At 41.8% G+C, this 13,622-nt stretch overlaps 2 protein-coding genes across 5 annotated transcripts in view; one reads left to right on the forward strand and one right to left on the reverse strand.

Annotated features, from left to right (window-relative positions):
- Positions 1-97: 97 nt before the first annotated feature.
- BET1L (Bet1 golgi vesicular membrane trafficking protein like) lies at positions 98-3,108 on the reverse strand. Its single transcript, XM_058155989.1, has 4 exons — positions 2,957-3,108; positions 2,152-2,243; positions 1,900-1,956; positions 98-784 (listed from the first exon to the last, which is right to left on the reverse strand). The coding sequence occupies exons 1-4, from the start codon at positions 2,973-2,975 to the stop codon at positions 617-619; spliced, it is 336 nt and encodes a 111-aa protein (XP_058011972.1). The 5' UTR covers positions 2,976-3,108; the 3' UTR covers positions 98-616.
- Positions 3,109-3,167: 59 nt separating this feature from the next.
- RIC8A (RIC8 guanine nucleotide exchange factor A) overlaps positions 3,168-13,622 on the forward strand; it is a 36,651-nt gene continuing 26,196 nt past the window's right edge. The window contains exon 1 of one of the 4 annotated variants that reach the window (XM_058155886.1): positions 3,168-3,378. The gene's annotated coding sequence lies outside the window, so the exon portion shown is untranslated. The remainder of the gene's footprint in view (positions 3,379-13,622) is intronic. The other 3 variants (XM_058155896.1, XM_058155876.1, XM_058155905.1) reach the window with 3 other exon arrangements.

Consider the following 13,622-nt stretch of genomic DNA (forward strand, 5'->3'; position numbering starts at 1 on the left):
AGCAGAAATAATGTGGTCATATAGACAAGGTATTTTGTATTTTGTGAGTGCTTTAAGTCCAACTCTGTTGTTCTTTGAGAGTTAACAAGCAAGGATCATTGTTTATAGCTGCTGGTTTATCAAAAAACAGTGATAAAGCAATTTTGCTTTAAAAGACATTCCAATGTGACAGACTACTTCTAAAAAATGCACATATTCCAACATCAGTCTTTTAAGCAACACTTTTTTCCCATTAAAATGGGCATTAGAACATTTTTATTAAACGTCAGGATTTTCCTGCTGAACCATAAACTGCAGAAAGAAAAATCACCAATACGCTTCCTCTTTCACCAAGTAAAGACAGCAAGCTAATACAAGGGCAGAGGGAAAGAGACTTCATTTCAGTGAACTGAGTTGCATTTGAGCTTTCAAGTCGAGAGAGCAACATCATATCCCCTTTAAAGAAAAAATATGAGTTCCGAATGGAGGATCATGCTGTAGTTCATAAAGGAGCTTCTGGGTTACTGTGAAAATTTAAATAATCCTTCCCAAGATACACATCTGAAGGTCATCCACAGCTCCATTTGCCACTTTTTTCTTTCAACTAACATCCAGTACAAAACTTTAATAATTTCCCTCAAGTTCTTGCTCTTGTTACCAAATAATACAAGATGAAGAAGACAAGAACCAGTCCACCAGAGACATAACAGAGAAGCTTGCGGTTGTCCCTTCCTGACCGAGTCATAGTAGAGAAACGCTTCACGCTTCCTGTGAGAAGACCCGTCACACTCATAAAATCAGAATCCTAAAACAAAACAAAACAAAAAGATAACTGTAACGCATTATAGAATAGATATCCCATTGCTTAAAATAGCCAAGAAAATCTAGAATCAATCTGAGATTTTTTGATTCCCATTTAAAGAAAAGATTAATTAAACTGTTAAATATTTGAAAGCGAAATTCTATCGCTTTCTTGTACTTGTACTTTTTCTTCCTTACTCTTCTGGTTCTGTCTTTTAGAATTGTGTTTTATTTTCTTCATTGTATTGTGAATAATCTAGTCATTCTTCAGTTGGGCAGCTCCTAATCAAATCAATTAAACTGTAGACATTCACAAACATACTTCTTACACTGGCAACATTCACAATGTAATACTATAGTGATGCTGCAGCATTTTTCACTATGAATTTTCTAACATTATTTATCCTCACAATTTATTCAATGGGAGAAAAATTACATGACTGAGGTCCATCATTAGTTTTTATTAATAATGAACAGACTATTAAAACTTAAATCTTACAAAACAGTGTGATGAACAAAACATATCATATGCAAAAATATTACAATGGATAATATAAAGTGAAAACTAACATGTGCATGAAATAGCAAGCCACAGCTGCCGTGACTGGTTGATTTACCAGCATTACAGGCCACTTGTTATTTTTATAATATGCAATAGCTTACATATGATTTGTACTTGCATACATGGAAATGTTTATATATAGGAAATCCTTTTGAAATTGACTTCACCAATTTGACTATACAAAACAGTTCCTTAAAATATTTATATTAGCCATTGCAGATACCAGGAGGACAAAGGTTCATATTTGACTTCTTTTAGAAAAGTAGCGCACACAAAGATACATCTCTGGGAACTCCATGACAGGATAAAATACATTGGGTATTTTTGTAGTTTTGCTTTGGAATGAAGACAAAATGACGAAAGTTGCCAGGAAGGAAGAAAGTTTAGTAGTAATAACTTCTTTGAATGTGATTGGTGCAATCTTCTCACAAAATCGTGTTTTTATATAACTCAAGTGTTTTGTATGGTATTACATCAATCATACTTCACAGAATGAAGGCACAAATGTATGGAAGGTTTCACTAATAATTCCACATGAACTGCAAATAGTTCTTTACCATATTATCCAGGTACTGGTTTTCATCCTCAACATCTCTGTCAATGTCCAAAGCAAGCTAGATTTAAAAAAGAAGAAATTATTTTTAATATTCTCATCTTTGACATAATTTAGTAATATTATTGATTTTGGAAAAGATTGATCAAAATTACAATTTTCATTTCCTCAATAGCAATAGAGAAAAAAAAATCCAGCATAGAGAACTCATTATAAGCTAGCAATGAAAGACTAACAGATTGAGTGAGCTACCAACCGATTTTAGACGGGTGACTTTAGTGGCCAGATTTTCTGTCATGCGCTTATTTTCCACATCTAACATATCATCCACCGCATTTGTGTTTGGACCTGCAAAAAAAAAAAAAAAAGAGCGTCATAACTTAAGAACAGCTAAGAATACATGTAGGAGTTTACAGAAAAGGTCAAACAGTGGGTAACCTACAGATCTCTAGAGAATTTCACACACACACATTCCCCCCAAATTCCAGGTTCAAATTGTTATTGAGCTGGCAGAGTTCAAAAATAAATACTTTTGTAAAAAAAAACAACAATTAAAAATGGCTATGCCGACAAAGCCTACCCAGTTCAACATACCAGGGAATCCTACCACCATTTCATATGGTCTCCTGCTTGGGCAGGGAGTTGGGACTAAAAGACCTCCAAGGTCCCTTCTAACTCTGTTATTCTGTATTTTACTATTGCCTTTCTTCGGCCCCAACCAAGATCATCTTTAAGTGTAAGCAGGAAAGCTGGCGTGGTGGCCACGGAGAGAAGAGAATAGAGAAGGCAGCTGTTTTTCCCGGAGGACATTCCTCTCCTGCCAGCTGTTCCACAGGCGACGGTGCCCGTCCCCGTCCCCATCCCCAAAAGGTTGGAGTAATGCGAAAAGAATGGAGAGAGACATCTAAGCAGAGGATGGCTCCAAAACACCCCTTCCTTATTTGGCATCCCTCTCCTCTTCCAAAACTAAGGAACCTGTCAAGGCAATGAAGAAAAGGAGGGCCGCCGCATCCATTCGCTCTTTCCTCTTCTCCTCCTCTTTTTTTTTTTTTTGCACTCACCTCGGCCCCAGTCCGCCATGGCCGCTTCCTGCCTCCGTGTCCCTCCGTGTCCTGCTCCGCCCCCCACCCTCCCCCGAGAAGCGGAGATTTGTTTTGGTGCGCGGGAAGGAGGAGGGCTCTGGGCCCGGCTGCAGCCGCGGATAGGTCTTTCGGGGAAGGCGGGCTCTTCGGTCTAGGGAGCCTGACGCTGGAGGAGTGTTGCGCGCTGCCGTTGCGTGTGAACGAAGGGAGGGCTAGCCTGTAATAGGAAGCGGGCGCCGGCGCCCAGACAAGTGGGGTTGAGAAGGACGCGGCAAGCCTCGCACGCGGAACGCCCGTCAGTCTCGGGAGCCAAAGGTGGAAGCTCCCCGCTGGAGCGCCTTTGGAGTTTCCGCCCCAGGGAGAGAAATGCTGCGGGCGACCTTCTTTATTACGCAACGTAGGTAACTTCTGCTCTCGGGGGTTTCAGGGAGGCTTAAGTATAGTCTCCCCCTTTTCTCTGCCCTCCTCCGTCCTTTCCCGGTCTCGGTGCCATCAGGCAAGAAGAATAAGTAGCAGCGCAGGGCTTCTCGTGAGTTGTTAAATATGAATTGATGGTCTTCCCACGATGCAGTAGCTGCCGTTATTTTGGTTTATGGTTCAGTGTTGGTTTAACAATGCCTTAGTTGGGTAAACCAGGGTTCAGCTTCCCAGGTTTTTTTTTGGCAAATGTGCAAGGTCATAAACAAGGGTTACTTTTCATGATTTAATGGCAGAGGAACACATTGTTCTGGTGGTATCAGCTTTTTTTATTGCTGAAAAGATCCTTGATTTAAAATTTGCATTGGAGTTTAGCGTGTGGGGGGTGTGGAGGGAAGAAAAAAAGGAGGACACGTCGCAGTTTCAATGGGGATATCATTTTATGGGGTGTAAGTTGGCAAAGGTCCCATTTCCCATCATAGAATAGAATAGAATTTTATTGGCCAAGTGTGATTGGACACACAAGGAATTTGTCTTGGTGCATATGCTCTCAGTGTACATAAAAGAAAAGATACGTTCATCAAGGTACAACATTTACAACACAATTGATGGTCAATATATCAATATAAATCATAAGGATTGCCAGCAACAAGTTATAGTCATACAGTCATAAGTGGAAAGAGATTGGTGATGGGAACTATGAGAAGATTAATAGTAGTGCAGATTCAGTAAATAGTCTGACAGTGTTGATGGAATTATTTGTTTAGCAGAGTGATGGCCTTCGGGAAAAAACTGTTCTTGTGTCTAGTTGTTCTGGTGTGCAGTGCTCTATAGCGTCATTTTGAGGGTAGGAGTTGAAACAGTTTATGTCCAGGATGCGAGGGGTCTGTAAATATTTTCACGGCCCTCTTCTTGATTCGTGCAGTATACAGGTCTTCAATGGAAGGCAGGTTGGTAAGCAATTATTTTTTCTGCAGTTCTAATTATCCTCTGAAGTCTGTGTTTTTCTTGTTGGGTTGCAGAACCAAACCAGACAGTTATAGAGGTGCAAATGACAGACTCAATAATTCCTCTGTAGAACTGAATCAGCAGCTCCTTGGGCAGTTTGAGCTTACTGAGTTGGCACAGAAAGAACATTCTTTGTTGTCCTTTTTTGATGATGTTTTTGATGTTGGCTGTCCATTTTAGATCTTGCGATATTATAGAATCTAGAAATTTAAAGGTTTCTACTGTTGATACTATGTTGTCTAGTATTGTGAGAGGTGGAAGTATGGAAGGGTTTCTCCTAAAGTCTACCACCATTTCTACGGTTTTGAGTGTGTTCAGTTCCAGATTGCTTTGGTTGCACCACAAGGCTAGTCGTTCGACCTCTCGTCTATATGCGGATTCGTCATTGTCTCAAATGAGAGCAATCACTATTGTGTCATCTGCGAACTTCAGTAGCTTAACAGATGGATCGTTGGAGATGCAGTCATTGGTATACAGAGAGAAGAGAAGTGGGGAGAGCACACAGCCTTGGGGGGCCCCTGTGCTAATTGTACAGGTATTTGATGTGATCTTGCTTAGCTTCACCTGCTACTTCCTGTTTGTTAGGAAGCTTGTGATCCACTTACAAGTCTGTTCCGGTACCTTTTTATTTATTTATTTATTTATTTGATTTTTAGACCACCCTTCTCCCGAAGGACTCAGGACGGTGTACAGGCAAAATAAAACAAACAATACAAAGTACAATTTAAAATGCAATTTAAAAAACTTATTTAAATTAGCCTGAAAATTTAAAAAATTTACCATACACTAAAAAACCCCATTTAAAATTAATAAAAATTTGACATTTAAAATTCAATTCAAGCCAGCCCCGCGCGGATAAAAAGGTGTGTCTTCAGTTCGCGGCGGAAAGTCCGAAGGTCAGGTATTTGGCGTAAACCTGGGGGAAGCTCGTTCCAGAGTGTGGGAGCCCCCACAGAGAAGGCCCTTCCCCTGGGGGCCGCCAGCCGACATTGTTTGGCGGACGGCACCCTGAGAAGTCCCTCTCTGTGAGAGCGTACGGGTCGGTGGGAGGCATGTGGTAACAGCAGGCGGTCCCGTAGGTACCCAGGCCCTAAGCCATGGAGCGCTTTAAAGGTCGTAACCAACACCTTAAAGTGCACTCGAAAGGCCACAGGTAGCCAGTGCAGTCTGCGCAGGAGCGGTGTTACATGGGAGCTACGCGTAGCTCCCTCTATCACCCACGCAGCTGCATTCTGGACTAACTGAAGCCTCCGAGTGCACTTCAAGGGGAGCCCCATGTAGAGAGCATTACAATAATCCAAGCGAGAGGTAACGAGCGCATGAGTGACTGTGCACAAGGCATCCCGATCAAGGAAGGGGCGCTACTGCCGAACCAGGTGGACCTGGTGGAAGGCCCTCCTGGAGACGGCCGTCAAATGATCTTCAAATGACAGCCGATCATCCAGGAGGACACCTAAGTTGCGCACCCTGTCCTTTGGGGCCAGTAACTCGCCTCCAACAGTCAACCGCGGCTGCAGTTGACTGAATCGGGATGCCGGCATCCACAGCCACTCCGTCTTGGAGGGATTAAGCTTGAGCCTGTTTCTCCCCATCCAGACCCGTACGGCTTCCAAACACCGGGACAGCACTTCAACAACTTCATTGGGGTGGCCCGGGGTGGAAAAGTACAGCTGGGTGTCATCAGCGTACTGTTGGTATCTCACCCCGAAGCCACTGATGATCTCACCCAACGGCTTCATGTAGATGTTGAACAGCAGGGGCGAGAGAATCGACCCCTGCGGGACCCCACAAGTGAGGCACCTCGCGGCCGACCTCTGCCCCCCTGTCAACACCGTCTGCGACCGGTCGGAGAGATAGGAGGAGAACCACCGATACACGGTGCCTCCCACTCCCAATCCCCCCAACCGGCGCAGCAAGATACCATGGTCGATGGTATCAAAAGCCGCTGAGAGGTCTAATAGGACCAGGGCAGAGGAATACCCCCTGTCCCTGGCCCGCCAGAGATCATCCACCAATGCGACCAAAGCTGTCTCCGTGCTGTATCCGGGTCGAAAGCCGGACTGGAACGGGTCTAGATAGACGGCTTCATCCAGGTATTGGGGTAGCTGTCGCGCCACAGCACTCTCTACAACCTTCGCAACGAAGCGAAGGTTGGAGACTGGACGATAATTACCCAAAATAGCTGGGTCCAGGGAGGGCTTCTTGAGGAGGGGTCTCACCACCGCCTCTTTCAAGGCGGCAGGGAAAACCCCTTCCAACAAAGAAGCGTTGATAATCCTCTGGAGCCAGCCTCGTGTCACCTCCTGAGTGGCCAGTACCAGCCAGGAAGGACACGGGTCCAGTAAACATGTCGTGGCGTGAAGCCTCCCCAACAACCTGTCCACGTCCTCGGGAGCCACAGGGTCAAACTCATCCCAAACCGGCTCAACAAGACGTGTCTCCTCTCCCTCGCTTGGATCATCCCAATTTCGGTCCAGACCGTCCCGGAGCTGAGCGATTTTATCGTATAGATAACCACTAAACTCCTCGGCTCGTCCCTGCAAAGGGTCATCCCGCACCTCCTGATGAAGGAGGGAGCGGGTCACCCGAAACAGGGCGGCCGGGCGGTTATCTGCCGACGCAATGAGGGTGGAGGCGTAAGAACGCCTCGCCTCCCTCATTGCCACTAGGTAGGTCCTAGAATAGGACCTAACTAGTGTCCGATCAGCTTCAGAACGACTGGACCTCCAAGTGCTCTCTAGGCGTCTTCTCTGGCGTTTCATCTCCCTCAGCCCCTCGGAGAACCAAGGTGCTGGACAAGATCTGCGCCGGGTCAGAGGCCGCAAAGGCACGACACGGTCCAAGGCCCCAGCCGCGGCCTGTTCCCAGGCCACGACTAGTTCCTCAGTCGTGCCGTGGGCCAGATCCTCAGGAAATGGCCCAAGCTCCGTCAGGAACCTCTCGGGGTCCATCAGGCGCCTGGGACGGAACCAACGTATACCTGTAGCTGGTTTAGCTTAGTTAGAAGAATATCTGGAATGATGGTATTGAATGCTGAACTAAAGTCTACAAAAAGGACCCTTGCATAGGTCTTTGGAGACTCAAGATGTTGTAGGATGTAGTGCAGAGCCATATTAACAGCATCATCTGTTGACCTATTTGCTCGGTATGCAAATTGCAAGGTGTCTAACAGTGGATCCATGATGTTTTTTCAAGTAGGAAAGCACTAGCCTTTCAAAGGTTTTCATGACTACAGATGTTAAAGCAACTGTAGTCATTCAGTTCCCTGATGGTGGGCTTCTTCGGTACTGGGATGATGGTAGAGCGTTTGAAGCAAGAAGGAACATAGCACATCTCTAGTGATTTATTGAAAATATGGGTGAAGATGGCCAATTGGTCAGCACAGACTTAAGCAAGAAGGAGTTATCTTGTCTGGGCCTGGAGCTTTTCCTGGCTTTTGTCTGTGAAATAGGTCCTGCACTTCCTTTTCTGTGATCACTAGGGGTTGTGAACCCAATGAAATGGGGTCAGTTGTAGGAGGCTTGGCTGTTGTTGGTGTGTCTGAGATGGGGGTTGTGGAGATAGGTGGCTGTAGTTTCCTTTCAAACCTGCAGTAAAACTCATTCAGGTCATCTGCCAGTTGTTGATTACCTTCAGCCTGGGAAGGAGGTTTGCCATAGCCGGTGATATTTTTAAGAGTTTTCCACATGTTTGCTGGTTCATTTGCTGAAAACTGATTCTTTAGCTTTTCAGAGTAGCTTCTTTTTGCTGCTCTGATCTCCCTTGTTAGTGCATTTCTGGCCTGATTGTACAGCATTTTATCACCTTTTCTGTAGGCGTCCTCTTTGGAATGTCGTAGCTGCTTAAGTTTAGGTGTGAACCAAGGTTTGTTGTTACTATATATTCGCAAGTTCCTTGTAGGTACACATAGGTCTTCACAGAAGCTGACATATGATGTTACAGTGTCTGTGAGTTCATCCAAGTCTGCAGAGGTATCTTCAAAAATATTCCAATCAGTTGAAGTGGTAGCTGTCTGTTTGCTCTTCATGCTCAGCGAAAGCTAGAAATCCTCTCCAGTTTCTTTCCTTGAACAGAGCAAGTTAATAGTGTCCCATACTTCCACATTTCATTTATTTATTTATTTATTTATTTAGTCAGTCAGTCACACAGTATATATGAGTGTAAGCATGAAATAACTATACAATATACAAGTATATATATAAGTATGAGTATGTAATAACTAAATTAATTGAATATAAAGAAAGGAAACAATAGGACAGGAACGGTAGGCACTGTTGTGCTCCTATGCACGCCCCTTATAGACCTCTTATGAATGGGGTGAGGTCAATAGTAGACAGTTTTTGGTTGAGGATCTGGGGATTTTGGGAAGAGACCACAGAGTCAGGTAGTGTATTCTAGGCATTAACAACTCTGTTACTGAAGTCATATTTTCTGCAATCAAGATTGGAGCGGTTAACATTAAGCTTAAATCTATTGTGTGCTCGTGTATTGTTGCAATTGACGCTGAAGTAGTCTTTGACAGGAAGGACATTGTAATAGATGATTCTATGAGTTAAACTCAAGTCATGGCGTAGTTCTAAATTTTCTAAACCCAGGATTTCAAGTCTGGTGGCATAAGGTATTTTGTTGTATTCTGAGGAGTGGAGAACTCTTCTTGTAAAATATTTCTGGACACGTTCAATTGTATTGATGTCAGAAATGTGGTATGGGTTCCAGACAGTCGAGCTGTATTCAAGAATTGGTCTAGCAAATGTTCTATATGCTCATGTTAGTAGAGTAGTGTTTTTGGAGAAGAAGCTATGCAAGATTAGGTTTACAATCCTTAAAGCTTTTTTTGCAATGTAGTTGCAGTGGGCTTTGGCACTTAGATCATTTGATATGAAAACTCCAAGGTCTTTAACAGGGTGTGGGTCATCTGTAAGGTAATATCCATCAAGCTTGTACTTAGTGTTTGGGTTCTTTTTTCCAATATACAAGACTGAACATTTGCTGGTAGAGATTTGGAGTTGCCAAATTTTAGACCATTCCGATACAAAGTCAAGGTCTTTTTGAAGGGTAGCTGTATTATTGGTGGTGTTAAATAGTTTGACATCATCAGCAAAGAGAACACAATTACTTGTTATTTGGTCACGGAGATCATTAATGTATAATATGAAGAGTGTTGGTCCAAGAACGCTGCCTTGGGGAACACCATTTTTAACAGGAACAGGATTTGATATAGCATTGCCAATTTTGACCACTTGTTGTCTGTTTGTCAGGAAAATTGTTATCCAATTGTGGAGGGGTCCTGAAATGCTGTCACATCTGTCCTGTATTGTGCAGATAAAAGCAAGGAATATTTCTTTTAGGAAAGTAGGTGTCTGCAGATATATAGCATTGAATGCCAAACCCGTCAACTACTGCTTTTGTGTGAAAGTGCCGAGTCATAATTACCGGTATACTGCTTCAATTACTTCCATCTAGGAAATTTTTGAGCATAAACTGAGTGACCTGATAGAGCTCCATAGGTCAGGACCTAAAATTATCTTCCCTTCTCATTTCCTCTGCCCATACATGGTCCTCCTGGAGAAAGTATCTGTTGGTTGCTTAGAGATGATGTTGACTTTGGTGGCACATAGCTAATCGATCAAAAAACAGTCACAACCTACTTTACTAAACTTGCATTTTTTTAAAAAAATGAGTAGTTTCACATGTTATGTTAAGGTGGGGTCACGATGGCTTAGCAGTTAAAGACCCTGAGCTTGTCAGCTGGAAAATTGGCAGCCTGGGTTCGAGACCCAAGGGCTGTGCAACAGGATGAGCTCCTGTTACTTCCCCAGCTCCTGCTCACCTAGAAGTTTGAAAGCATGTATATGTGAGTAGATAAAGAGATCCCATTTCAATGAGAAGTAACAGCATTCTGTGTGCCTTGGCCACATGACCACAGAAAAGGTCCCCAGACAACGCTGACTCCCTGGCTAAGAAACGGAGATGAGCACCACCCCCTGGAGTCAGAAATGACTGGACAGGGGAAACCTTTACCTATGTTGGCATTATTGTGACAGAAATCAAATACAATTTGCTTCTCTCACTTGCAAAGCAAATCTCCTTTGGAATAAGTTGGCCTATAGAAGACCTAACATCTGTTCCCAATATCTTGTTCTAGTTGCAATGCTGCTTGAGAATTAGATGGTTGAATGATGCTCTTTTACAAAACCACTAGCTAAAGTTTTGGCAATAAATATATTTTCTATCCTAGCAAGCAAGAATACCCAAGTGTCATATGCAAATATGATAATACAGCAGTAGCAGGTGTGTTGCTCAGCAGAAGGGGAAAATAACTGTCATCAGAGCCAATTTTATTACAGTGATTTGTATATTATGCGAAAAGCAGCATCAATGATTTAAAAAACAAAAAGATCAAGCACTTATTCAAATATGAATGTATTCAAGAGACCCATATTCCAAATGATAGGTAGGATTAAGCCTGTTTTGAAAGGGATGTTCACAAGTTTTAAGAGGTGAAATGGATGCAAGTAATTATAAGGTATAGAGTATTTATATTACCTTTTAAAAATCCATCTTCTTCTCCATTCCCAAAATGCCAAAATGAATGTGAAGGTCACAAAAGGAATGCTAGTAAGATGTAACTTTTGCTCCTCTGTCATAGATGTAAATCAATAATTTCAAATGAAATCTTGAAGTGATTTTTAACACATAATCTGTTACTCTGAATCTGTCTTGATTAAGTTATTTTCAAACTTTAACAGAATCACAGAAAAGAGCTTTTTGTCTTAGACTTGCATCTAAGGTAGAAGGAAAATGATTCTGTTAGGATCAAAAGAAAAAGGAGAAACGATAGGACAGTTTTCTGAAAAGGATAAAAATTTATAGAGACAATATAGAGCTTTCAAAACTCAGATGAATTGTTATGGAGATGCAGCGTTGCAATAAAACCTAAAATAATTCAGTGTTCAAAAAGATCTCGCATTCCCAGAGATGTAGCTAGATTTGGGGGCATTTCTTCACCAATAACTAGATATGGGTTATAAAGAAGGTGATGTGAAATGGGGAAGTTCTTCTTTGTGATGCCCCATTCCTATATGTAAATTGACACCTTAAGTAATTGGGTAAATACATTTGAACCTAGTGTGACATGTGGCCAACATGTAATGTGGATGAAGGGTAGTGGAAGTGAAATAATGATAAAATGGATTCTCTCTCCTCTACATACTTATCAAAAAGAGATTGGTTCAAAAAAGCCTTGTGCTACATCGGGCTACGTTGGCAATTAATTTTCCCAAGGGGCCACATGAAAAACTGGGACTGTTGTGTAGGGCCGAACCAGTAGTGCTGTGAAGGTGTGTAGGCACCCACACATGTACCCACACATAAATTGAAAAAAGAATTGTCGCATTCAAAATAAAAGCTATGCAGTGGTATTGCGTGCACTGTGTATACTTATTTGCATTTGATTTCTAATTTCTGATTGACAGGGACAGCCAAAGGGCCAGATGTGGCCCAGGGGCCATAAAATACCCACATCTGCACTACAAACCAGTAGTCATAAGGCAGTAGTGATTCTTGACTCATTCTGCTAAGAATTTATATCAATGCCTTTACAAGATGCACAGGTAGTCCCCGATTTACAACAGTTCATTTAGTGACTGTTCAAAGTTACAACGGCACTGAAAAAAGTGACTTATGACCGTTTTTCACATTTACGACCATTGCAGTATCCCTGCGGTCATGTGATCAAAATTCAGACGTGTGGCAGCTGACTCATATTTATGATGTTTGCAGTGTCCTGGGGTCATGTGATCACCTTTTGCGTCCTTTTGATAAGCAAAGTCAATGGGAAAGCCAGATTCACTTAACAACTGGGTTAATAATTTAACAACTGCAATGATTAACTTAACAATTGTGAAAAGAATGATCTTAAAATGGGGTAAAATTCATTTAACAAATGTCTCACTTAGCAACAAAAATTTTGGGCTCAGTTGTGGTCATAAGACTACCTATATGTTCTATCAGATGATTTTGACACAATGCTCACATACCCTCTGAAGAATTATCGTCTGTTGTCTCTCTAAAAATTCAAGTCTTTGTCTGAGCTCTTATTCTTTGAATGCCTTCTCATGTACTTAAATGTTGTGTCTGAATCAAGATCCAGTTGGATACAGCTGACAGTCTGTTCAGTGCCATGATTTAGATTTTATTTCTGTATAGTTTTGTATGAATTCTTTTCCATCAGCCTTGGGTAGCTGTACAGTAGCTGCAGCTGAAGGAAAACTTGTTAAAGGGGTGGAGCTCCCTAGAGGTCAATTCTTTCTTTGCTATAATTTCTGGATCAGTAGCCCTGCATTACAATTCCCCACTGCTCCCTCTGTTTTTCTGCTAGTGAGATTATCCAGGAGAAAGAAAACACCACTAGTGTCTTGCTTTAGGAGGATTGAGGGAAGGTAGGATAGTTGCTTCATTCAAAAAAATGAAACAACAAACTTGCTAAATAACCTGATACACAAAAACAGCAGTACTATAAAGAAGGTAAATTTTGCTTTTTGCTTCTAATTAGCTTTATTCTTAAATTTACAGTTTTTAATCCAGGACACTGGTGCTGGCTAGAATGGAATTTAAAGTGAAAAGGTGTTTGTCCTCTAGTTAAAAATACTGAGAGTGTATAAAAAGACTATTTTGCACAATATATTTTAAATAAATTATCCATTATGCTAAGAAGAGTGGATGAATGGGTGGTGGAGGAGTGTGTGAATGTTTTCAAAGGAATTTAGATGTTGAATTTTGAAGGAGTCTCATGTAGGTAGCAGTAATACTGCTCAACAGATCTAAAACAGATCTGATTCTAACCTTACAGTTTTCTAATTTGTCACTTCATCTTTGTGTAAAGATCTTGTCTGTTTTGCAGTGTTCCACTATATTCGTTTTGCAAATCGAAATTTAAAAAAACCTGAAACAGCTTTTTTTCAAAATGTTTATTTTTTTCAAAAGAAAATCTTAAGAGGTAGGGTTACAGGTGACTATTACAGATTTAATGGCAAGATATGCCAAGTGCAGTTTTTGTCAGAGTGTCTCAGTCTTGGTTACAAATACTGTAAGATGAAGGACCTTGGTTCACAATCTATTACCACTCTTATTCTGAAATTCGTAACGAATTCTATGGCTTTCAGAATATAAGTTGAGCACAGGGGTATTCTTCATACTAGAAATAAACATATCTGTAATC

This window comes from Ahaetulla prasina, chromosome 1 (assembly GCF_028640845.1).
Source record: "Ahaetulla prasina isolate Xishuangbanna chromosome 1, ASM2864084v1, whole genome shotgun sequence".
In the NCBI taxonomy this organism is placed as follows: domain Eukaryota; kingdom Metazoa; phylum Chordata; class Lepidosauria; order Squamata; family Colubridae; genus Ahaetulla; species Ahaetulla prasina.

Bases quoted from the DNA above. Each gene is read 5' to 3' on its own strand.
- BET1L (XM_058155989.1), bottom strand. The intron at 1,957-2,151 runs GTTGGTAGCTCA...TTTTAAATCTAG, and splicing joins AAGTCACCCGTCTAAAATCG to CTTGCTTTGGACATTGACAG. The intron at 785-1,899 runs GTAAAGAACTAT...GTTTTGTTTTAG, and splicing joins ACCAGTACCTGGATAATATG to GATTCTGATTTTATGAGTGT.